The 25,401-nt window shown below is 45.3% G+C and overlaps 1 protein-coding gene and 1 long non-coding RNA gene across 7 annotated transcripts in view; one reads left to right on the forward strand and one right to left on the reverse strand.

Annotated features, from left to right (window-relative positions):
* LOC127493541 (uncharacterized) overlaps window positions 1-25,401 on the forward strand; it is an 82,811-nt gene that overhangs the window by 41,877 nt on the left and 15,533 nt on the right. The window lies entirely within an intron of this gene.
* Window positions 7,507-25,401, reverse strand: part of DPP6 (dipeptidyl peptidase like 6) — a 1,254,484-nt gene continuing 1,236,589 nt past the window's right edge. For all 5 annotated transcript variants that reach the window (XM_051857103.3, XM_051857105.3, XM_070077270.2 and 2 more), the window contains exons 21-26: window positions 23,978-24,032; window positions 22,486-22,597; window positions 19,551-19,609; window positions 18,870-18,942; window positions 18,703-18,776; window positions 7,507-9,442 (exon numbers count right to left, since the gene is read on the reverse strand). In XM_051857103.3, the coding sequence (XP_051713063.3) occupies window positions 9,296-9,442; window positions 18,703-18,776; window positions 18,870-18,942; window positions 19,551-19,609; window positions 22,486-22,597; window positions 23,978-24,032 (520 nt within the window). In that variant the 3' untranslated portion in view covers window positions 7,507-9,295. The remainder of the gene's footprint in view (window positions 9,443-18,702; window positions 18,777-18,869; window positions 18,943-19,550; window positions 19,610-22,485; window positions 22,598-23,977; window positions 24,033-25,401) is intronic.

A 25,401-nucleotide genomic window follows, 5' to 3' on the forward strand; every position in this document is an offset into this window, starting at 1 on the left:
CTTCTGCTGCTGTTTTCCCTAAAGCAGTATGCCCTTTCTCTATTGCCCTGTCTTGGAATCCCCAGCTTCTGATGTAGGCATGAATTGCTGTAAACTTCCCTCTTAACACTGTTTTTCTGTATCCTGTAAGTTTAATACGTAGTATTGCCATCTTCATTCGTATCTAGGAATTTCTTATTTCACTTCTGATGTCTTCTATGACTCACTGTCCATTCAGGAGCATGTTTTTCAGTCTCCATGTGTTTGCATGTTTTCTAGAGTTTCTTACATTGTTAATTTCTAGCTTCAGTCCATTGAGATCAGAAAATATGTGGTTTGATTGTGATTTTTTTTAATTTGTTGAGGCTCGCTTTATGGCCTTAGCATACGGACTATCCTAGAGGACATATCATGCACTGATGAAAAGAACGTATATTCTGCAGCTATGGGATGAAATATTCTGTAGATGTCAACTAGGTCCATTTGATCCATAGTGTAGTATAACTCTGTTAATATTTTTTGTCCAATTGATCTGTTCATGGATGAAAGTCCATTATTGTGTCAGAATCTATGTCTCCCCTTAGATCCATTAACATGTGTTTTAAACAGCTGGACACCCTCACCCTGGGATTGGATGCATGTCCATTTCCTATAGTCACATCTTCCTTTTGAATTGATCTCTTAATCATTACATAATGCCCTTCTTTGTCTCTTAACAATTTTTGTGTCAAAGTCTATTTTGTCTGATACTAGCTTGGCTATTCCTGCTTGTTTTTGCTTTCCATTAGCATGGACTATTTTTTTCCCTCCTTTCTCTTTTATTCTGTGTGTATCTTTGTTGGTGAGGTGTGTTTCTTATAGGCAGCAGATAGATGGGTCTTGGTTTTTTTAATTCATTCAGTCTGGGCCATTTACATTCAAGGTTGTTATTGATAAGTAATGACTCTGACCTACCACTTTCCTTAAATAGTCGTATTGTTCACGTTGATTTTCCTTTGTACTGTTACTAGGTTTTCTGCCTTCATATTCTTTCATGATGATGTCTGTCTTTCTCTTTTTCTGTGTGTAGCACATCCTTAATTATCATTTATAATGCTGAGTGGTGGCAAAATTTTCAATTTCTGCTTATTATGGAAGGTCTTTATTTTATATTCATTCATAAATGAGAGTTTTGCAGGGTACAGTATTCTGGATTGACAGTTTTTTTTTTTCTTTTTGGACTTAAAATATGTCTCTCCATTCTCTTAGCCTATAGTGTTTACTTTTTTAAAGATATATTTATTGGAAAGGCAGAGTTACAGAGAGAAACAGGCAGAGGGAGAGAGGTCTTCCATCCACTGTTTTCACTCCCCAAATGGCTGCAATGGCTGGAGCTGCACTGATCTGAAGCCAGGAGCCAGGAGCTTCTTCCTGGTCTCCAGTGTGGGTGCAGGTGCCCAAGAACTTGGGTCATCTTCTACTGCTTTCCCAGGCCATAGCAGGGAGCTGGATCAGAAGTGGAGCAGCTGGGATTGGAAGTGGCATCCAAATTGGATGCAGGCACTGCAGGCAGCAGCTTTACCCGCTATGCCACAACACTGGCCCTAGCCTATAGTGTTTTTGGTGAGAAATCAGTTGTCAGTCTAATTGGAGAGCCTTTGAAGGTAATCTGATATTTCTCTTGTACACATTTTAGAATCTTTTTCTATGTTTCACTTTAGAAAGGTTGACTATAATGTGTTATGGTGAGGATGTTTTCTGATCGTGTATTAGGGGTTCTATGTTCTTTCTGTAATTGGATAACCCTATTTTTACCAAAATTAGGGCACTTTTCTGCTATTATTTCACTGAATAGGTTTTATAATCCATTATTTGTTTCTATACATTCCTAAGATACATATGTTCAGTTGTTTTATAGTATCCCGTAAATCTTGAACATTATTTTTGGTTTTTCTAATTTTTTCCTTTTTTTGTCTGGCTAAGATATTATCAACACTTGTCTTCTAGCTCAAATATTCTTCTGCCTCATTGAGTGTTGTTGAGGTTTTTCATGGCATATTGAATTCATATTGAATTTCTAAGATTTCAGTTAGATGTCTCTTTAGTATAACTATCTCTTGGCAGTTTTTTTTTATCCATATCACGCATGGATTTATTTAAGTATTGTGTTTGTTTCTCTTTGAGTAATCTTATTTTTTTAAAATTTATTTCAGAGGCAGAGTTACAGAGAGAAAGGGACACACACACACACACACACAGGTCTTCCATTTGCTGGTTCACTCCCTAAATGGCCATGATGGCCCAGGCTGGGTCAGGCCGAAGCCAGGAGCTTTTCCTGGGTCTCCCACTCTTTTCAGGCCATTCTCGACTGCTTTCCAGATGCATTAGCAGGCAGCTGGATTGGAAGTGGAACAACCGGGACTCAAACTGGCACTCATGTAGGATGCTGGTACTGCAGGTGGTAGCTTAACCTGCTACACTGCAATGCCGGCCCAGTATTAGTATTCTTTTGACATCCTCTTCTGGCATTTTTTTCATTCTCTTCATCTTCTCATTCTAATATTGAAGTGTTGTGTTCCTTTTGGGGGGTCATTTTCTTTCTTGTTCATATTTCTTATATTTCTGTGTTTATTTTTTGACATTTGTGGAAGCACTGCTGGTTTTCTCCTCTCACGACTTTGATATTTGAAGCATGCCCCTGTGGATTAGTAGTGTCTGTATACCCAAAGGGAGCTCCAGCCAGTGCTTGAGACTGGGGCATGTGTCAAGGGTGACACCCAGGTAGGGCGTGGTAGATCACCTCTGTCGGGAGTGGGGAGGGTATGAATTTGTGGGCTGGTGTGATCACAGTATAAGTCCCTCTCTGCCAAGGTGAACCAACCACTCGGGATGAGCCCACAGTGCCTAGGGCGCCTCACCCACACAGGTGCATGAACCACACACAGGATCTGTGCACTCCTCAGTGTGAACAAGGAACCCTGAGCCTCTGAAGCCAGACTCAGTAATGGCCAAAGACACAGCCACACCCTACCACGTGCCCTAATGCAGTCACAGAATTCCCACAGTCACAGTGAGCAGGGGTTTGCTCTTGGCCCCACGAGCCTCCTCCATCCACCAATAGAGCTGTGGTGTTCCCAGAGCCAGCTGCCTAACTGCTGGAGGTTGGTTGGTTCTCTGCCTTGTCGAGTCAGGGTGTGTGATAGAGTGAGGGGAAGGTGAGAGCTTTACAGAGCTCAGGGGGTACCCTGACCCCTGCCAGTCCTCCAGAGCAGGCTGAAAAGCAGTGGGGGCCACGGATTTATACCTCTGCTAGGATCGCCCAGTTGTGTGGGCTGCAGCAGCCTCCTACTTGCCTTAGAAGGAGCATGTCCTCTCTGCTGGTAGCTTGGAGTCTTGCTCCAAGGAGAGAGTGTTCCCTCCGGCTGCTGGCTGGCTGCAGGAGTCCCTGCTGGTGTCCTGCTTGCTGCCTCGTCATTGAACTCTATGGCCCCTCCCTCCCTCCCTCTCTCTCTCTCTCTCTCTTTTTTAAGATTCATTTACTTATTTTAGAGTCAGTTACACAGAGAGGAGAGAGGCATATATAGAGAGAGGTCTTCCATCTGCTGGTTCACTCCCCAATTGACCGCAACGGCTGGAGCTGTGCTGATCCGAAGCCAGGAGCCAGGATCTTCTTCAGGGTCTCCCACGCGGGTGCAGGGGCCCAAGGACTTGGGCCATCTACTGCTTTCCCAGGCCATAGCAGAGAGCTGGATTGGAAGAGGAGCAGCCGGGACTAGAACTGGCGCCCATATAGGATGTCAGCTCTTCAGGCCAGGGCGTTAACCTGCTGCGCCACAGTGCCGGCCCCGGCATGTCTCTTCTTTTAGTTTTTCCATTGCAAACTTCTCTCCATCTGTCCCCTGGGAATGCAGTTCCTCCTTTTTTCTCCTTTCCTGTGGTCAGAATCAGCACATCATTTTCCTGTTCAGCCATCTTGGCTCTTCCCTAAATTTTAGGATCTTGAAATGTGGAGGTGATCTTGGATTATTGGTTGGGCCACAAATGCAATTGCATGGATCCTCTCAGAAGGAGGCAGAGGAGGAGTCAGTGATGGCACCAGGAAGACAGAGGTTGGAGAGACGAGAGATGGGGCCACAAGCCAAGCAGTGCTGGCCATGCCCACACTGTGAGTCTGGCCCAGTGGAATGGATTCTGGCCTCCAGTACTTGAGAGAATAAGCGTTGTGTTCTAAGCCCTCTAGGTTGTGGTAGTGGCCACAGCAGCCACAAGAAAATGAGAAGAGCAGGACCAGAAAAAAGCACAAAAGGGAAAAGGGAAAAACAACCAAACCAGAGGGCAGGAAAGGGCCTCATCCTGAAAACCCAAGATGAGTGCAGTGTTCATCCCAGACGCCCGCAGTCTCTGCTTTTCCATACCCCTCGCAGCTCATAGGAACTTGCACTTCTCCACCAGGTCTCACCCACGTGCCTGCACCCTTGTGCTTCCATTTTGTCCCCCAAGGGACTTAGGGCAGCATCTAAGGGGATTGGGGGTGCTGCCAACTTCTAGTGGGTAGAGGCTGCTTAGCACTCTGTAGTACCAGGATGGCCCTTACAAAGACTTCCCAAGCCAAACCGTCACAGGGAGGTAAAGAAACTTCATTCTAAATAGAGGGCAAATAACTCACCAGGGAGGTGAGCCCCGGACTTGCCAACCTAGCTCTGCTGGGAAAGGCAACCGGTTAATGCAGGGACCTCTAGGCCAGGGCTGGGAGCTCATCAGTAAGGAAATGTGGGTGAAGATGACTGGAAGGCTGCAGCTGCTTTCCTGTGTGGTCTGGGCAATTTCCTGCCTTCTCTGGGGTTTAGAGTCCCAGTCTGAGTACCCTAAGTGGCTGCATTAAGTTGGTGAATGACTGTCTTGGAACTTGTGATTTACAGAAGGGAGACCTTCAGACCGTCTGGGTGCTCTGTAAGCCCAAAGATGAGCCAGAATCGCAGGGGCTCCACCCTCTTCCTTCCGCGCTTTCCCTGTCCCCAGAGTCCCCACATGCCCCTCATGCAGCTCTTCTCTCTAGAGGAGAAGAGCAACATTGACCTTCTCCCTGGGTTGCCAGTGTGAGAAAAGGAAGACCACCTGTCATGGACCGAATGCTCACGTCTCTCCAAACTCACTGTTGAGGCCCTAAGCCCCAGGGAGATGGTGTTTGAAGATTGGGGGATATTGGTGATTAGAGTTCTGAGGTCATGAGGGTGGGGGTCTCAGGGTGGGTGTTCTTGCAAGAATAGACCTCTGTCTGCCTTGTGAGGATGCAGAAGGCAGGTCTCTGCAAGCCAAGAAACAAATTCTTAGCAGGGAACCAAATCAGCTCACAATCTGATCTTGGACCCTGGCCTCCCGAACCATGAGAAATAAGTTCTTGTTGTTTGAGCTGCCCGGTCAATGGCAGCTCACCTAGCACACCAGCAGAATGAGAGTAACAGAGCTGATTCACAGCCTGCTCACAGCAGTGGAGCCGGTCACTTTCCCATGTGTTTGGCAGTAGCTCCGACAGGCAGGGGAGCAGGAAAGCTTTGTGGTAGGAGAAAGGGAAGGCTTTGGATGTGCCCTGAGTGGAGACTGTTGGCCTGGCTAAGCTGGAGGTGGCTAATTAGGAGTGTGGCATCCTGTAGGATTGGAATTTCTTTATTTTTTTTCAAGATTATTTATTTGAAAAAGTTATACAGAGAGAGAAGGAGAGGCAGAGAGAGAGAGAGGTCTTCCATCTTCTGGTTCACTTCCCAGTTGACCACAATGGCCGGAGCTGTGCTGATCCAGAGCCAGGAGCTTCTTGTAGGGTCTCCCACGTAAGTGCAGGGGCCCAAGGGCTTGAACCATCTTCTGCTTTCCCAGGCCATAGCAGAGAGCTGGATCGGAAGTGGAGCAGCCGGTTCTCAAACCTGCACCCATATGGGATGCCAGCACTGCAGGTGATGGCCTCACCCGCTGTGCCATAGTGCCGGCCCCAGGATTGGTATTTCTATTTGGCTTTTCCCAGTTGGTCCTACGTTGGAAGTAGGGCCAAAAACTAGGGAATCTGTTACTGATTTTGTCGCATCTGGGCCAGTTGCTGCAGGGGTGGTGGTTTGGTTTGGGGGCTGGTTGCTGCAGGCTGTGGGTTGTAGTTTAAATTCTGGTTTGGGCATTATGCATTTGCCTGTCCAGTCTCTCACCAGGCTCCTGTTCCTTTCTCTTGGGCAGGGCACATTCTAAGCACTCACACACCCTGTGCTGAAGGATGACCAAGAGAGATTTTTGACAGTGTCCTTTGGGACAGTGCTGGGGTGTTTAATGGGAGCTTCCTGAAGGCAATCAGGCCCTTAACACAATCAGTGTTTTTGGGACTATTAGTTTAGTGGGGGAGGAAGGGGGCGTGTTTTCTGGCCAGTGGAGACAGAGGACCCCCAGCATATGTGGGTGCCCATGTCCTGGGAAATGCCACAGAGCTTCAGCCCATGGGTAGGGGCTGTGCTCATTGGGTGCTGTGAAACTCAGAGGTGCCTCACAAGTTCTGCCGTGTGGTTGAGATTTCTTAAAAACATTTTAGACGCTGGTTTAAAAACCAAAATAAAAACTGTGCTATTCATGCCCAACACAGGGAAGACATGGGGAGACTTCAGGCCACAAAGGGAGCCCAGCAGCTGCTGCAGGGTGCTGATGAGGCCACACAGGTACCTCCTGAAGGCCACCCTAGATACCTTCCATGAGGGAACTGTGTGGTCCTCCCTGGTTGTGTTCAGCGTCCTTCCTTGGGTCTAGACTGGCCATCATGTCATGCTGTACCCAGGATTTTCAGAAGTTGGAACATTTGCTTTCTTGGTCAACCATCAACCCTGTCCACAAATCGGACCCTTGTCTAGGAAGAATGGATTCAGCAATGGGAAAGCAAGATGGGGAGTTAGCGTCCTTTAGTTGAGACTATGGTAGCTCATGGTGATGCTGTTGGCAAATGAGCTCATTGGACTCCTAGGACATTTGCTGCTTCTGGCTTAAAAAAATCTTCTGCTTTTGAATCTTGATCAAGAAGGGTTACCAGAGTCAGCTTCTCTGGCAGGGGTAATTGAGCTGAGCTGTGGTCTCCAAGACAGTGGTTGCTCAATGATCTAGAAGCATTTATTAATCAATGCCTCTGCTTTAGGGCTAGGCCATGTTTACTGCAGATTTATTGAATTAACAACAAAATAAAGATGCATTTCTAAAGTTTTCTAGTTAGCTAAGCTATGGCCTCAACTGAAAATCAATTTCATTCTCCATTTTAGAGAATCTCTCTCCATCTCCTACTTAACATGTTCAAGAAAGAACTCAAATGCATTTTCTGTGATTGATTTGGGACTTCAATGTATTTGGTTTGTCCCATCACTCTTAACTATCAATATTCTGGAGGATGCAGTTTTTCTTTAACATATAATAGGATCATTATGGTAATGTATCAGTCATGGTGAGGCCCAGTGGGTGCTTTAAAAACTTAGAGAAACCTTGCAGACTTACTAAGATGAGCTAGATGGTGGAGGAGAAACAAGAAAAGAGCAATCCAAGTGGTAAAATAATGTTTTATTCCATGGATGAACAAATGCTACCATGCCACATCCCACTTCCCTCTGACCAGATCTTGTGCCCAGAACTGACTTCCCCTTTCAGAACGAATTGGCTTTGCAGTTGGTCAAGCCCATTGAAACAGCAAAAGCATGATCAGGTAGCATTCAGGTCGGTCCTCCTCACAGATAGTGATGCATCACCTTCAAAAAGTCCTGGAATAGGAAATCTTCTAACCGACCCAAGTACAACTGACGTTCAAAGCTCATATGGATGAAACCAAAACCCCAAAACACCAAAAAAGCGACATGGACACATCTCCTCTGCAGACAGGATGTCAGGGACACTCCCAGCAGGACAGGAGCTGGAGAAATCAGTACTGACATTCAGGTTGTCAACAAGCTCAAAAGGAAATGATGGTCATTGATATATTTCAAACTAGCATTTCTAGAGAGTCCAGATCAGCCAAAGAGTGTCCACATGCAAGCTCAACACAAGGTTAGTGCTGTGGGAGGTGGCGGGCAACTGCACAAATGCTGGACACACATTCCTTTCTTTATATACAACAAAATGAAATATACACTGGGAACATCGGCTGTACATTTGGTCAGCGTGCATCTCAGAAGGCTAATGCAGAACAGCTTCAACCTTGAGGCTTATGGTAGGAAGGTCAGTGAGCCATCCCCGGGACTGGAGACAGACACATTCCCCTACTTCCCTTCAGGACACCAGTGACCTGAACATACACAGCAGACCTGGGGGGTGGAATCCACGCTTTTTTTTTTTTTTAAACCAAATGTCACCTGAAAAGACTTAAGAACTGATCAAGAAGGAAAAGGATGGTTTGAAGTATATGTGTAAGTAGACAATGGGGAATATACAGCCATATCCCAATGCAGTTCAGTGGGAGAGAGCTTTTATTATATATTTTCCTTTAGTGAATCCTATTGGGTGTTCCCCCCTCAGTGTTTGCAATGTCTCCATAACCTTGGGGAGAGAGCAGTTACTTCTGATCTACCCCTTAATCCAACGGGTGCATATTGACTAAAGAAAAGAAAGCAAACAAAGCAAAAAAAATAACAACAAAAAAACCAACCAATGACCAGAGACAATGGAGTGTGAAGTTTCCAAAGCACAGAAAAATAAGAATGAATTCTATAAGGTTAACCGTTAGTGTAGCTATGGTAGTACTTTGTACAGAAAAGGGTCTGTTTTCTTGGGGCAGCCCCTTATGAGGTCAGATCTCCTAATTACAGAAAGGAGCAAGCCAATAGAGGAACACACACTGTTAAAACAATTGTGCTATAATTGCTTCCACTTTTTGTTTGCTTGGCACAGTTATATCAGACAGGGTGTAATGCTGTGGACATGAACACAGTACTCTAATGTAGAGGGTGGGTCTTAATGCTACTGTTTGATAGCTTGAATTTAAGGGCTGGTTTCCTGTGGGCTCCGAGTGAGCCCTTGCTGCCATCTGTCCTTCCTTTGTTCCTTGGGGGAGGGGCTGTGGGATGCGCCAGCCATGGCAGGGCCAGGAGGAGGCGATGTTGTTGATGTGGCATGTTCCAGGCAGTGTGGAAGCCATCACGCCCCATGGCGCATCTCCACCCGGGGAAGGAGCTTGTTTCTCAAGCAAAGCTGCCTTCAGTATCCGAGACACATGCTATGGAACGTGAACACCGCTGCCCCCACCCACCCCTTGAAGGGGAGAGAGAGGGGCAGGGAAATTCTTCAGTTGCATATAGTTGTAGAAAGAGCCACGTCTGTGCTTCCAGCTGACTTGTGACTAGTCCTCCTCTTCATCTTCTTTTGTTGTGACTGTGGGTAGCTTGTCCTGAATCCTGAAGCATTCCACAAAGAAGTTGATGATGGACCGGTATAGATGCTGCTTGAGGAAGGCGCTATTAAAGTAATGGCTTTCATCTGGGTATATCTGTGAGGGAGGCAGGGAGAAGTTAATAAAAGTCTACCCTTCCTGGGGACACACAAGAGATGAGGAGCTTAGTGAGACCCAGGACCATGCAAGCCTGAATTTTAGTTGGCAAAACCAATTTCCTAATGGTGTCAGTCCTGCTGAAAATGCTTTCTTCCTGGAAGCTTTGCCTGGAGTCGCCTTCTCCTGTGCATGGAAATGAACCACCTGCTTGGAGAGAGCAGCCAGCATTCCCTACACCTCTTTTCACCCATGTCACCTCGCTCCCGCCATATGCAGTGGGCAGCCCATCAGAATAGTGGAATAAATGAGAAAACACCTCACTCAATAGGCTCTTCCTGGTCTACATCTGCTCATTGAATGTGCGACTTGGATACACGCCTCAGGTCTACTGAGGCTGCAGCCAGCTCTCAAGGGCATTAGGAATTATGAGCCATTCTGAGCTATCAGAGTAACCCTCTGAGTGTGGGAAACTCTCCTTTATGTGCCGACCCCTGTTGTAGTCCTGCCTTGGCAGCCTGCCTGGCTACACACTCAGTGTATGGCTGTGGATAACTAACTTTTCTGGGCCTCGGTTTCCAGGTGTGTCAGATGGGTTGATAATCTGGTTCAGGAAATTTTGTGAGAATTAAACAATAGGATACCTGTAAAACACTGAGGCCGAAAGCCTGGTGCCTGGAGAAAGCCGGAACAGAGACTTGTTGCTGCTGTGTCGGTGATGCCAAGGGTGGTTTCTACTTACTCTATCACTTCTGCAATGACACGGCCTGTTTCCCATAAGCACTGTGCACTTCCCCCTTTTTTTTTTTTTTTAAATTAGGTATTTGAAAGAGTTAGTGGGAGAGAATTCTCCATTCACTGGTTCACTCCCCAAATGGCTGCAATGGCAAGGGCTGAGCCAGGCTGAAGCTATGAGTTTCATCCGGGTTTCCCATGGGGGTGGAAGGACCCAAGTATGTTGGTTATCTTTTATTTCTTTCGCAGGTGCATTAGCAGGCTGTTGGATCCAGAGTGGAGCAGCCAGGACACAACTGGTGCTCATATGGGATACCAGCCTTGGAGGCGCAGCTTAACCCTTTGCACCACACCACAGACCCCCTATGCCACTTCTATATAAGTGATTCTGCATGCATGATGACCAAATCTGACTTGGAAGCCCACATTCAGAATAGATTTCATATGTATTATTTTTTTTTGACAGAGTGGACAGTGCGAGAGAGAGACAGAGAGAAAGGTCTTCCTTTGCCGTTGGTTCACCCTCCAATGGCCACCGCGGCTGGCGCACCGCGCTGATCCGAAGGCAGGAGCCAGGCGCTTATCCTGGTCTCCCATGGGGTGCAGGGCCCAAACACTTGGGCCATCCTCCACTGCACTCCCGGGCCACAGCAGAGAGCTGGCCTGGAAGAGGGGCGACCGGGACTAGAACCTGGTGTGCCGGCGCCGCTAGGCGGAGGATTAGCCTAGTGAGCCGCAGCGCCGGCCCTCATGTATAATTTTAAACAGAATGATACTCCTACCTTCCTTTTTCATTTTTCCTTTTAATGTTTGCAATAAGAAACTTTGAATTTACTTTATAATCACAGGCTTAATCCTCCATGAAATAAGGAATTTAACAAGTAGAAAACAGACCAGTGTTCCACAGGAGTATATACAAAGGCTATTAACAACAACAACAAAACTCTCACGATATAAATTTCACCCATACATTACATTTTTTTGGTACTTTGTATTAGCTAAGACAAATAAAAGAAAACATAATATTTGGGTCTGGCTTATTGATTCACTAAGAATAGTGGTCTCCAATTGCATCCATTTTGTTGCAAAACACAGGACTTCATTTCTGTTTTATGGATGAGTAGTATTCCATTGTGTGTGTGTGTGTATGTTATATATATACCACATCTTCTTTATCCAGTTATTACTTGGACATCTGGGTTGATTCCATATCTTAGTTATTGTGAATTGAGCTGCAGTCAACATGGGGTTACAAATAACTTTTTCATAAGCTAATTCCATTTCCATTGGGTAAATTCCAGGAGTGGAATTTCTGAGTCATATGGTATATCTGTTTTCAGCTCTCTGAGGTATCTCCATACTGTCTTCTACAATGGCTATACTAGTTTACATTCCCAACAACAGGGGATTAGGGTACATTTTCCCCTATATCCCATCCTGCATTTATTGCTTGCTGATTTCTATATGAGAGCTACTCTAACTGGGGTAAGGTTAGGTCATTGTGGTTTTGATTTGCATTTCCTTGACGGGAAGTGATCCTGAGCATTTCTTCATGTGTCTGTTGGCCATTTGTATTTCATCGTTTGAAAATTACCTTTTCATGTCTTGCCCATTTCTTAACTGGATTTTTTGTTGTTGTTTTCTCAGCTCCTTATGTATTTTATATATTAATCCATTATCAGATATATAGTTTACAAATATTTTCTCTCACTTTGTTGGTTGCCTCTTTACTTTGTTGAGTGTTTTCTTGGCTGTGTAGAAGTTTCTTAGCTTGATACAATCCCATTTGTCTACTTTTGCTTTTATTGCCTGTTTCTCTGGGGCCTTATCCAAAAAGTCTGTCTAGTCCAATGTCTTGCAATGTTTCCAGTATGTTTTCCTCTAGTATTTGATGCTTTCAAGTCTTAGGTTTATTTATTTATTTTTAAAGATTTCTATTTATTTGAGAGGTAGAGTTACAGACAGAGGGAGAGACAGAGAAAGATTTTCCTTCTGTTAGTTCACTCCCCATATGGCTGCAACAGCAGGAGCTGAGCTGATCCAAAGCCAGGAGCCAGGTGTTTCTTCCAAGTCTCCCATATGGGTACAGGGGCCCAAGCACTTGGGCCATCCTCCACAGCTCTCCCAGGCCACAGCAGAGAGCTGAATTGGAAGAGGAGCAGCTGGGACCAGAACCGGTGTCCATATGAGGTGCCGGTGCTGCAGGTGGAGCATCAACCCACTGCGCCACAAGTTTTAGGTTTAGATCTTTGATCCATTGTGGGTTTATTTTTGTTTGAGGTGTAAGGCAAGGGTCTTGTTTCATACTTCTGTATGCAGAGATCCAATTTTCCCAACATCATATCTTGAAGAAACTGTCCTTTATTCTAGGGAATGATTTTAGCACATTTGTCAAAGATCAGTTGGTTGCAGATGCATAGATTAATTTCTGGGGTTTCTAATGTGTTATATATGTATTTCTGTGCCAGTACCAGGCTATTTTGATTATAACTGTCCTGTAATATGTCTTGAAATCTGATACCATGATGCCTTCAGCTGTGCTTTTATTGTTTACAATTACTTTAGCTATTCAGGGTCTTTTTTTTCCATATGAACTTTAGGGTCAATTTTTCTAAATCTGAGAAGAATGTCTTTGATATTTTGATTAGCATCATGTTGAATCTGTAAATTGCTTGGGGTTGTGTGGACATTTTGATATTATAGATGATTTTCCCACTTTTCCGTGTTTTCTATTTCTTTCCATAATGTTTTTTTTTTTGCTTTCTTTTTTTTTTATCTTTTATTTAATGAATATAAATTTCCAAAGTACGACTCATGGGTTACAATGGCTTCCCCCCCATACCGTCCCTCCCACCCACAACCCTCCCCTTTCCCACTCCCTCTCCCCTTCCATTCACATCAAGATTCATTTTCGATTATCTTAATATACAGAAGATCAGCTTAGTATACCTTAAGTAAGGATTTCAACAGTTTGCTCCCACACAGAAACATAAAGTGAAAAATAATAGATGATTTTTTTTAAATGATGAAATCAGATCAGACCTATTGTCATGTTTAATCCCAGTGAGAGTCAAGTTGGGAATTGATAATTTCTTTTTTTTTTTTTTTTTACAGAAGATCAGTTTAGTGTACATTAAGTAAAGATTTCAACCGTTTGCACCCCCATAGAAACACAAAGTGAAATATACTGTTTGAGTATTCGTTATAGCATTAAGCCTCAGTGTACAGCACATTAAGGACAGAGATCCTACATGAGGAGTAAGTGCACAGTGACTCCTGTTGTTGACTTTACAAATTGACACTCCTGTTTATGGCATCAGTAATCTCCCCATGCACCAGTCATGAGTTTCCAAGGCTATGGAAGCCCCTTGAGTTCTCCGACTCTTATCTTGTTTAGACACGGTCATAGTCTAAGTGGAGGTTCTCTCCTCCCTTCAGAGAAAGGCACCTCCCTCTTTGAAGACCTGTTCTTTCCACTGGGATCTCACTCACAGAGATCTTTTTGCCAGAGTGTCTTGGCTTTCCATGCCTGAAATACTCTCATGGGCTTTTCAGCCAGATCGGGATACCTTTAGGGCTGATTCTGAGGCCAGAGTGCTATTTAGGACATCTGCCATTCTATGAGTCTGCTGAGTATCTCACTTCCCATGTTGGATCACTCTCCCCTTTATTTATTCTATCGGTTAGTGTTAGCAGATACTAGACTTGTTTATGTGCTCCCTTTGACTCTTAGTCCTTTCATTATGATCAATTGTGAACTGAAATTGATCACTTGGAATAGTGAGATGGCATTGGCACATGCCACCTTGATGGGATTGAATTGGAATCCCCTGGTATGTTTCCAACTCTACCAATTGGGGCAAGTCAGCCCGAGCATGCCCCAAATTATACATCTCTTCCCTCTCTTATTCCCACTCTTATGTTTAACAGGGATCACATTTCAGTTAATTTTCAACACTTAAGAATAACTGTGTGATAATTACAGAATTAAACCAGTCATATTAAGTAGAACAGACAAAAAAAATACTAAGAGGGATAATGTATTAAGTTGTCCATTAGCAGTCAGGGCTATGCTGATCAAGTCACCATTTCTCATAGTGTCCATTTCACTTCAGGAGGTTTCCTTTTTGGTGTTCAGTCAGTTGTCACCGATCAGGGAGAACATATGGTATGTGTCCCTTTGGGACTGGCTTATTTCACTCAGCATGATGTGTTCCAGATTCCTCCATTTTGTTGCAAATGACTGGATTTCGTTGTTTCTTACTGCGGTATAGTATTCTAAAGAATACATATCCCATAATTTCTTTATCCAGTCTACTGTTGATGGGCATTTAGGTCGGTTCCAGGTCTTGGCTATTGTGAATTGTGCTGCAATAAACATTAGGGTGCAGACCGCTTTTTTGTTTATCAATTTAAACTCCTTTGGGTAAATTCCAAGGAGTGGGATGGCTGGGTCGAATGGTAGGGTTATATTCAGGTTTCTGAAGAATCTCCAGACTGATTTCCATAGTGGCTTGACCAGTTTGCATTCCCACCAACAGTGGGTTAGTGTCCCTTTTTCCCCACATCCTCGCCAGCATCTGTTGTTGGTAGATTTCTGTATGTGAGCCATTCTAACCGGGGTGAGGTGAAACCTCATTGTGCTTTTGATTTGCATTTCCCTGATTGCTAGTGACCTTGAACATTTTTTCATGTGCCTGTTGGCCATTTGGATTTCCTCTTTTGAAAAATGTCTATTGAAGTCCTTGGCCCATCTCTTAAGTGGGTTGTTGGTTTTGTTTTTGTGGAGTTTCTTGATCTCTTTGTAGATTCTGGTTATTAACCCTTTATCTGTTGCATAGTTTGCAAATATTTTTTCCCATTCTGTCGGTTGTCTCTTCACTCTCCTGACTGTTTCTTTTGCAGTACAGAAACTTCTCAATTTGATGCAATCCCAATAGTTGATTTTGGCTTTGACTGTCTGTGCCTCCCAGGTCTTTTCCAGAAATTCTTTGCCTGTGCCAATATCTTGAAGGGTTTCTCCAATGTTCTCTAATAACTTAATGGTGTCAGGACGTAGATTTAGGTCTTTAATCCACGTTGAGTGGATTTTTGTGTAAGGTGTAAGGTAGGGGTCTTGCTTCATGCTTCTGCACGTGGAAATCCAGTTTTCCCAGCACCATTTATTGAATAGACTGTCCTTGCTGCAGGAATTAGTTTTAGATCCTTGATCAAATATAAGTTGGCTGTAGATGTTTGGATTGATTTCTGGTGTTTCAATTCTGTTCCATTGGTCTATCCATCTGTTTCTGTACCAGTACCATGCTGTTTTGATTACAACTGCCCTGTAGTATGTCCTGAAGTCTGGTATTGTGATGCCTCCGGCTTTGTTTTTGTTGTACAAGATTGCTTTAGCTATTCGAGGTCTCTTGTTAATTGTCATTGCAGGGCTCTTTCATGTCTTTGGTTAAATTTACCTCAAGATATTTAATTTTTTTGTAGTGAATGGGACTGCTCTTAAAATTCTTACTCATGGCATATTTGTGTATACAAATGCCATTTTTGTATGTTGATTTTATATCCCGCAACTTTTCTGTCTCACTGATTCTGTTTTTAAGGCTCTCCACTGCATTTTTTATTCGTTCTATTGAATTCTTCATTTCAATTTAATTCCTCAAGATTTCAATTCATGGTTTTCTTTCATGTCCTGCATTGATTTCAGTAGGTTATGCATTTTCTTATTTTTCTATTATTATTACTTCTATATAATCTTATCAATTTCTTGCATCTCATTATCTTCATAATCTTGTATTGAAGAGTCGTGTTCTTTTATGTTGTCTTCTTTATTCTTGAGTTTTTGTGTTTCTTGTTTGGCATTTGTAGAGATACTTGGTTCCCCACCACCACCACCACCACTGTGGTGGCTTTTCTCATTGTACTATGACTGTAGATAAGTGGACTGTCTGCTTTCAGTGAATCTCTAGAGGCTTGTAGTGGGTGTGGCCAGAGAGCTCTGTTCAGTTCTCCAGGGTTAAGGGTGTGCCTAAAGTGACACACCCAGGTTTGGCGTGGTAAATCTTCTCTCTCTCTTTTTTTATAAGAAGGGAAGTATATTCTGCTAATCTGAGTTCTTCTCCTCAGTGGTGACCAGTGCCTGAGTGCTAGCCCCAGGGACTATAATATTCATCTGCAGTGTCCCAAGGACCACACACAGGATCTGTTCAGTCCTCAGTGTAAGTTCAGCTTCCCCAGCAATGTCTCTCACCTGGTAACCAGGAACCCCTGAGCTTGTGGCGTCTGCCCACCAGAGTCAGGAGTCTCCATGCAGCTGATTGTTGGCACAGCTGTTACGTATGTGTAAAATGGCACCCACTCTATCAGCTTGTCACAGAACACCTTTGTAAACTGATCAGAGAGAAACGTGTCCATCTTGTCCTTTTTTTCCTCCTCTAGTTTGGCTGGTATGCTTCCCCCCATCAGGCTTCAAAAGCCTCGTTCCTTTGAGGTTCTTCCTGCCACTCTTTCACCAGTGGCTTGGGCTGCTGCGGTCTCATCTCACCTCACTTTCCAGCACTGGTGTGTAGGCTCTTGGCTCTTGGAGTCCCGAGCTGTGGGCACCCACACCCTCCACGTAGGTCCACTGTGTGCCTCTAATTCAGTAAAGTTATTCTTCTCTGAGGCCCCACTATCTCCACTTTTTTAGACTATCTGTTCCTGGGCTAGAACAGTAAGCTCCCTCCATATTCCGCCATCTTGGAACCTTCTACTTGGATATCCTTTCTTTTACCTAAGTCTGTAGATTCTTCATTTTAAATATGAAATATTTATTTTTCTTTAATCTCTATATCTTCCAGGAGAATTTCTCACCTATGCTATGTACAGATTTCTTTAAGTCATTTGATTGATTTGTTGTGTTTTTGAGTTCTCTTAGAATCATTCTTTTGAATTCCTTTTTAAGGATTTTGTCCACCTCCTCATCTTCACAGTCTAATATTGAAGTATTACTGTATTCCTTTTGGGGAGTCATACTGTCTTCCTTGTTCATGTTTCTTGTTTTTCTAGGTTTAGTTTTACAGATCTGGAAAAATACTTGGTATTTCTTCTGAAAGTTTTATTCTTGGAAATGTGCCTTTATGGCTTACTGGAATGCCTGTATGTTTAGTGAATATCCAGAGGTGTATGCTATGTGTGCCAAGGACTTCTGACAGTCCCCTGGAAATGCAGTTCCTTCCTTATTTCTCTGGCTTTCTTGGTCAAAATCAGCACTTTTTTTTTCCTATTCAGCCATCTTGGGTCTTCTATGGGCTTTTTATCCAGACTGCTTTCTATGCTGTGAATCCTGTCTTCCTTTTATGTCTTTAGAGGGTGGCATTCACCTTTATTTTAAGTATTTGTTAATGAGTTTAGGCTATCACATGTCAATTAAACATCACATAGTACAAAAGGGCATAGTGCTGGCCGGCGCCGGCACACCGGGTTCTAGTCCCGGTCGGGGCGCCGGATTCTGTCCCGGTTGCCCCTCTTCCAGGCCAGCTCTCTAATATGGCCAGGGAGTGCAGTGGAGGATGGCCCAAGTGCTTGGGCCCTGCGCCCGCATGGGAGACCAGGAGAAGCACCTGGCTCCTGGCTTCAGATCAGCACGGTACGCCAGCCGCAGCGGCCATTGGAGGGTGAACCAACGGCAAAAGGAAGACCTTTCTCTCTCTGTCCACTCTGCCCTTTTTTTTTTTTGACAGGCATAGTGCAGGAAGCCTGTGTCCTCTTGCCTCAGGTCTTCCCTGGTCAAGGCTATTAACTCAGTGAGTGTCTGTCAGGACGCTCTCTATCACACATGCAGAAGTGAGTCCCTTTCACTGACACTGCTGTTCAGCTCCCAGCTGACTGAATTCATCAGCTGTCATGAGATCTACCTTGGAATCCACCAAGTGCATACAAATTTCCTTCCCATTCAGCACTCAGGCCAAAATCACTTTTATCAGAAGCTCTCTGTATACCCCCACCCCATGTGGCCCTCCATGGGCTGGAAATGCTGGGGACAGAGGCAGGCACTGGTCAGAGCTTCTATGAAGGAGAGGGGTCCCTGGCTAAGGAACCCTCCCATTAAATTAAAGGAATCAAAACATAAGTGGGAAATAAAAGAAGCTTCTAGAAGCAGCCCTGTACAGTGCTATGTTCTTAGTTGGATTCTGGGCAGCACTGTTAATACTGGTAAGTCATAGATGATGTGGGACATGCAGCCAGCACTGAACTTTGTGCAGTGTTGCCCAGGACCCACTAACAGTCCCTAGCCTTGCCCATTGGCCTGGGTAAGAGCAAGGGGTGGTGGGAGTTACTTCTAAAGGGGTTTAATCACAGCCTCAGTGCTGGTCTGGAAGAAGGAGTAAGCTTGTGCTAATGTTTAGATCTGATGTGAATTCCCAACAACTTTGCATCTCAGCAGATACTCCTGTGCCGATGTTCTGAACACTATCAGATTTTCTCCATGAAAAGAAACATCCCACTCCAATCATAAAACAAAATAGGTAAAGTAGATATGGATACAGTACCTGTAAGCTGTAATTAGCCTTTCCCTTAATTAGTTGTGTAATGAGTTCTGCTGTGTGCTGGAAATGAATTTTTTCTGTAAAAAAAGAAAGTGTTTATCAAAACCCACCCCACGACAATGGGGGGTACTTTGAGCAGCTACGCCGGGGTGAGTGCTCTTGGTCCTCACCATCAGCAGTGGCATGAATGAGCAGAAACTGCTGTCCCTCCAGCGCTGACACTCGATGAGCCACCTTGGTCATCTGCAGGGACAAGGGCGAGAGTGAGTGGGCTGCAGGGCAGGTGGCAATGTGTGACGATGGGGAAGGGAACTGAGGTATAGGGGAAGCCCTACACATCAGTGAAATGTACAGCAGAGCTCAGCTTTCTTTTATGCTCAGCTCTTGGTGTAGGAGGAAAAGGAGTTGTCCCAAAGGTCAGTGTATCACAGGTGCCCTTGGGGGATGACACCCAGAGCAAACTCCACTCCATTATCCATGGAAAAGCTTCAAGGTTGCACAGTGCTGCAGGCTCCCACCCCACACAGGGCTGATGAAAGGCCACACTGAGTCAACTGGACAGCTCTGATTGAGTAGGTCAGAACAGAGGCGTTGTCCGTAGTGCAGTCAGCAGCTTAGCCTCCCAAAGTGGAGAAGCCAGAAACATGGACGGTCAAAGGACTTGGTAGGAACAGAGATGTTCTCAGTGCTCTCTGCTTCTTGGAAGCCCTATTATAGAAGTAGAATGAACCAAAAAAAGCTATACTGGGCCTCAGAATAAGGGAGAAAGTTACAGGTGGGTTAGGGCTCAAGGGATGGGAGAGAGGGGCTGACTGATGTCATGAAATTAAACCAGTTTTGTCCACACCTACCTCATACGCTCTGTTGTCAAGTCCATGGAGGCCCAAGTACCGCTCGGAAAATGCTGAAGCTGGACAGGAGCAGAGAGAGGGAGTTAGGTCTTGACAGAAGGCTCCCTGGGAGTGGGGCACTCAGACTCCAGGGGAGCCCTGACGTGGGGGTGAGGGCATGTGGGGTGGGTCTTCTCCTGCCTGAGCAGCAAATTTGGTTTTTCAAAACACCATCTGAGGGGCCAAAACTGTGGTGTAACAGATTAAGCCATCGCCTGTAACATGGGCACTGGTTTGAGTTCCAGCTGCCTCACTTCTGATCCAGCTCCCTGTGAAAGCAGCAGATGATGGCCAAGTGCTTGAGCCCCTGCCACTCCTGTGGGAGACCCAGCTGACATGCCTGGTTTTGGACTGGGCTAGCTCTGAGTGAATCAGTAGATAGATGATCTCCCTCGCTCTGTAACCCTCGTTCTTTCTTTCTTTTTTTTTATCTTTTATTTAATGAATATAAATTTCCAAAGTACGACTTATGGATTACAATGGCTTCCCCCTTATACCGTCCCTCCCACCCACAACCCTCCCCTTTTCCACTCCCTCTCCCCTTCCATTCACATCAAGATTCATTTTTGATTATCTTAATATACAGAAGATCAGCTTAGTATACATTAAGTAAGGATTTCAACAGTTTGCTCCCACACAGAAACATAAAGTGAAAAATAATAGATGATTTTTTTTAAATGATGATGAAATCAGATCAGACCTATTGTCATGTTTAATCCCAGTGAGAGTCAAGTTGGGAATTGATAATTTTTTTTTAACAGAAGATCAGTTTAGTGTACATTAAGTAAAGATTTCAACCGTTTGCACCCCCATAGAAACACAAAATGAAATATACTGTTTGAGTACTCGTTATAGCATTAAGCCTCAATGTACAGCACATTAAGGACAGAGATCCTACATGAGGAGTAAGTGCACAGTGACTCCTGTTGTTGACTTTACAAATTGACACTCCTGTTTATGGCATCAGTAATCTCCCTATGCACCAGTCATGAGTTTCCAAGGCTATGGAAGCCCCTTGAGTTCTCCGACTCTTATCTTGTTTAGACAAGGTCATAGTCTAAGTGGAGGTTCTCTCCTCCCTTCAGAGAAAGGTACCTCCCTCTTTGAAGACCTGTTCTTTCCACTGGGATCTCACTCACAGAGATCTTTTTGCCAGAGTGTCTTGGCTTTCCATGCCTGAAATACTCTCATGGGCTTTTCAGCCAGATCGGGATACCTTTAGGGCTGATTCTGAGGCCAGAGTGCTATTTAGGACATCTGCCATTCTATGAGTCTGCTGAGTATCTCACTTCCCATGTTGGATCACTCTCCTCTTTATTTATTCTATCAGTTAGTTGTAACCCTCTTTCAAATAGATAAATGTTAAACACATCATCTGAGTCTCTTGGGTCCTCTTGTAGGTAACTGCATAGCACAATAGTAACATTTAAATGTGTAAATTTTGGTGGGTGAATTTTTTTTTATCAGGACAAAGAAAGTAAAATAATTCATCTGAATCCTAAATAAACAGGCTAACCCCTTCCTTCATCTCACCTCGGAGGAGAGGCAACAGTGCACATTTCCATCAGGATTTAAAGGTCTGGTCATGTCCCTGCTCAATCCCAATCTTGACTGCTATGCTGGGGGCTGCCCTATTGGGCAAGGCAAGCAGGGGGAGCTCTTCACATGCTCAGAAATCCTGAGTGCATCAGTGAGACAAGAGGAGGACTTCCTAGTCTTGGGCTCTGTCATAATCCAGACAGAGGTGGCAGCATTTGTGTGCATTTGAATAAGCCACATTTGCAACAGCATGCTGAAAAAGGTAAAGTCTCACTGAATTTGAAAATGCCACCAGTATTCCCCCTGGGAAAATGATTCTTGAAGCGATTCACATTTTGAACTGGGGGAGTTGTTGTTCAGTTAAGTTGACATATACATTAGAAAGAGCCCTTTGTAGAACTGGGCACATCTGAGCAGCTGCTGGACCCAAAGTGGTCCCTGGATTGTGTCCTGGAGCCAGCAAGTGCTGAGATGGGGCACAGGGCTCAGCTGGCATGGTAGGGAGAGAGCAGTGACAGGAGCCAAAGGGAACACTAAACTTTAAACATGCTAGTGCTGGTAGTTGGGCAGGTCACAGTCGACCAGCCATAAGAAGCTCCCCCTAACTTGTGCATCATCTCTGCTTAGCACAGGGCCAGTTGGAGCTAATAGCCTGACTGCCAGGCAGCCATGACCTGAATGCAACTTCTCAGGACCACAAGCAAGACCTCTTGGCACATTTAGAAAAGCAAGGTAGTATCACAAAGTCATTCACAATCAGAAAAGTGGCTGATGACCAGAAAGAGGAGAATTCAGGGAGCTTGAACCTCCAGACAGGGACAATGAAGTCCTGTGTGTGGCTGGCAGAAGGCTGGCTCCACACTTGGGTAGTCTCTTAAATCATCCAGACAACTCAAGCCCATAGCAAACCTCCCTCTCTAAGGACAGGTGCTGGCCAGGGAGGAAGGAAGACAGACCTGAGCTATGTAGATCTCTGAGGGTTTACCCTCCAATAGCGATTCTCTCAACCTCCCCAGCACTTCTCACTTAACACTTTCCTGGCAAACACCCCATGCAGGGCCCCTGCCCAGCGTCCGGGAGAAAGGGCAGCCCTGGTGTGGATTGTAGCAAACCTCCTTCCAGTGTACATGTATGCAAGGCTTTAGAACTCCCAGTCTCATACGTTGGTAATGAGCTTGACAGGTATCAGTGGATTGACCACTTCCATGCCAAACAAATGACTTGGGACTCACCCTCCTCTTCCTAGAGATTTAGCTCATCAGCCATACAAGCCCCAGGTGTTTGTTACAGACTAGTGGTGCCTACAATTAGGGAGGCATTAAGATGGGAAGGCCTTGGTCTTATCGAGGCCATTTACCGTAGAGTTTGAAGTCTGTTATTGGAGAGACAGCAGAGCCACAGGTGAAAGTCTGACCTTGATTTTCACTCTTTGCTGGGAGGATGTAAGTGCTCAGGTACCCTCCATAATCCTAGGAAAGAGCACAAGAGAGAGAGGAGAGACAAGCAGGAGGAAGTGTCAGTAGTTCATCATGAAAACAACCTCAGGTGCAGTAAGATCCAGGACTTCAACAATGTTCATTTCTAAAAATATTTTAACTTGAAAAAATTGCTTGAGGGCTGTAGAAAGAGATGACAAGCACATGCCTTTCCAACTAAATACTGTGTGATACGAGTCTTCCCACCTTTGGGGCTTCAGTGTAAAGTGGCGTGACGATTAAATGTGACATGGACTGGAAATGGAGTTGTAGACCAGGAAATACACGGGGTACGGGGCAGGTTATCATCTGGTCTCCCTACTTGGGCAACAATAAAGCACCTGCCTTGACCACAGGTAAGACAGTGACTTTGAGAGAGGACTAAAGGGGAACCAGTGGCAAAGGGCATGAGGGCTGGCCTACCAAGACACTCAGCATGGCGCCTATGAGAGATGGACATTCACCAGCACATGTGTCTACCTGGGTGAATGGTTATGCTCCTGTGTTGCCCCGATGCTGGGGGTTGGTGTCAGGTCTGGCCCAGCCCCTGCCATTGTGGCCATTTGGGGAGTGAATGGATGGAAGATCTCTGTCTCTCCCTCTCTGACTTTCAAATAAATAAATCTTAAAACGCCTGACTTGGAGGTTTTGGAGGTGATGATGTGAGCGATGCTTCACTGCCTGCCTCCTCAAACCTTTAGTTACTGTGGAGTCAGGGGAGGCTCTGTGGGAGGTCCTGTGCTATGAGTTGTCCTCCCAGAGGGAAGGGAGAGCTGTGTGGATCCACTGTGCTCTTGTCTTCTTTCAACCAAGAGGGTGCAGGACCAGGGCATCTTAGAAGCAGGCTGTGTGCCAGTGCAATAGCAGGTGGCTTTCCAGGGACCTAACTCCCTACTGTGGGTTGCTGCGGCCTGCCTGTCCCAGGCCAGAGCATCTGACATGGGCCCTAGATGAATGCTTCTGTGGTTTGACAGTCCATTGCATGAATTGTCCCCACACCCTCCTCTCCTGGTAAGAAGCATGGCAGTGACTGCACAGGAAAATATCCCCAAATAGGTTCCTGCCTTCTTTCCTGGGCTGCCACCCCAAGAACTGAGGCTGGCATACCAGGATATAAATCAGAACCCAATAGAGCTCTCCAATGGGGACCTCGCTTTTTCATTTCCTTCCTGAGAACATAAAAGGAAACACTGGCACATGAGGTGATCAAGCAGAAGCTCCCAGTGCTGCAATCCTAAGCACCAAACCTCTTGCCCTTAAGAGTTTCTCACACCACTAGGCCACGGGCATCCCCAATAAATCAGCACGAGGCCAGGTGGTGCTTCAGCGCTCCACCCTTGAGGAGTGTTTGGACAAAAGCCAGCACAGACTCACCTTCCCAAACACAGCAACGCGTGTTTTATCAATGTACTGCTCTTTCAGCATCGTCCTGCAAAGTCAAGGAAGACAGAGTTTAGTGTGTGTCATCATCCTACTTTGTGCCCCAGGGGCCTGCAGCTGTGCCTTCCAATCATTTCAAGCATGAAACCCCCTGAATCTTGGAATTCTGTTTATTGCTTTCATTTATGTAGTACATACTGTGTTCACATTAAATACTTAAAGCAGCCTTGCAATGCTCTCCTGCACTCCCAGGTGTATAAACATGGATTTAAGGCAGCAAAGATCATCCTGGGAGACCCAGTGCCCCCAGGGTCCCTGCCCTCACATTGCTGTTTTCTCTTCACTTGGAACCATGGGACCCCCATGTGACACTCCGGGCTCTGGGATGGTCCTCAGAGTTGGCAGGGATAAAAGGAGCTTAGAGTCAAGACACTGAGCTCCATTCCCACTCCTGGTGCCCTTTGTTCCAGTTCCTGGGGGAGGAGTTCCCTGTCTTGTACCTCTTTGGCTGCAGAATCATCTTGAGCTTCCTGCCATGATCCTGGCTTGGTAGCAACCAGCTCAGTTCTCCAGGCTGATGTTGTCTGGGTCCCCCAGATGACTGGAATCTTTCTGGTTTCTGGGATCTACCTTAGTAGCATCAGCTGTGCCACCTGCTGGCAGACACCCCCACCCCCGCCTCTGCCGCACTCCCCCATGATAACTGGTTGCTCTCTGGGTCTCAGAATCGTGTTTATTTCCATGAGTTTACCATTGCCAGAGTCTCCTGCCCTTCAGCTTCCCCGATATTCCCATTTCTCTCTACTTGGTGGTGGTTATTTTCCTGTTCCTGTTTTCTACATTCTGGTGGTTGCGTGGAGCCACTCGGTCCCTTCTAATTGCCCTTCTCAGCTGGTAGGAGATGTAAACCTCAGGTACTGGGCCCCCAGGTGCTCATCCCACTCCAGCCAACTCTCCAAGGAACCCCATGGATGTGGACATGGGCAGCCTTTAGGGTTAGAATGGCGAGTACCTCCGCCGCTCTTCCTCTGTCAGAGAGGTGGACACAAGTTCAGGGGAAGAAGGGCTGCCCAGAGCAGCAATTTCCACAGGCCAGAGATTTCCTTAACTTCTCCAAATGGTGGAAATTCAGATGACTTTGGCATCCTTTGTATATCACTGTTTTAATATCATGGGTTTTTCTAGAGTTTCGGAAAATTGATTCACGCAGTAGTTTGTTTCATTCCAATTTTAGAATATTAGCTGAGAGTGAGACAACTGGGATGTTACTCTTCCTTTTCCATCTCCATTCTTGTCATCAATTTATTGAGAACCTGTCATTTGTTATAAGGCCCTGTGCTAGGTCTTGGGGGCAACTGTTGAGTATTTTACAGGCCTTGACTTCCGGAAGTGTCCAATCTCAGGGTCAGGATTCCTTA

Source organism: Oryctolagus cuniculus, chromosome 7 (genome assembly GCF_051225735.1).
Source record: "Oryctolagus cuniculus isolate XC-2025 breed Fujian yellow rabbit chromosome 7, ASM5122573v1, whole genome shotgun sequence".
Taxonomy (NCBI): Eukaryota; Metazoa; Chordata; class Mammalia; order Lagomorpha; family Leporidae; genus Oryctolagus; species Oryctolagus cuniculus.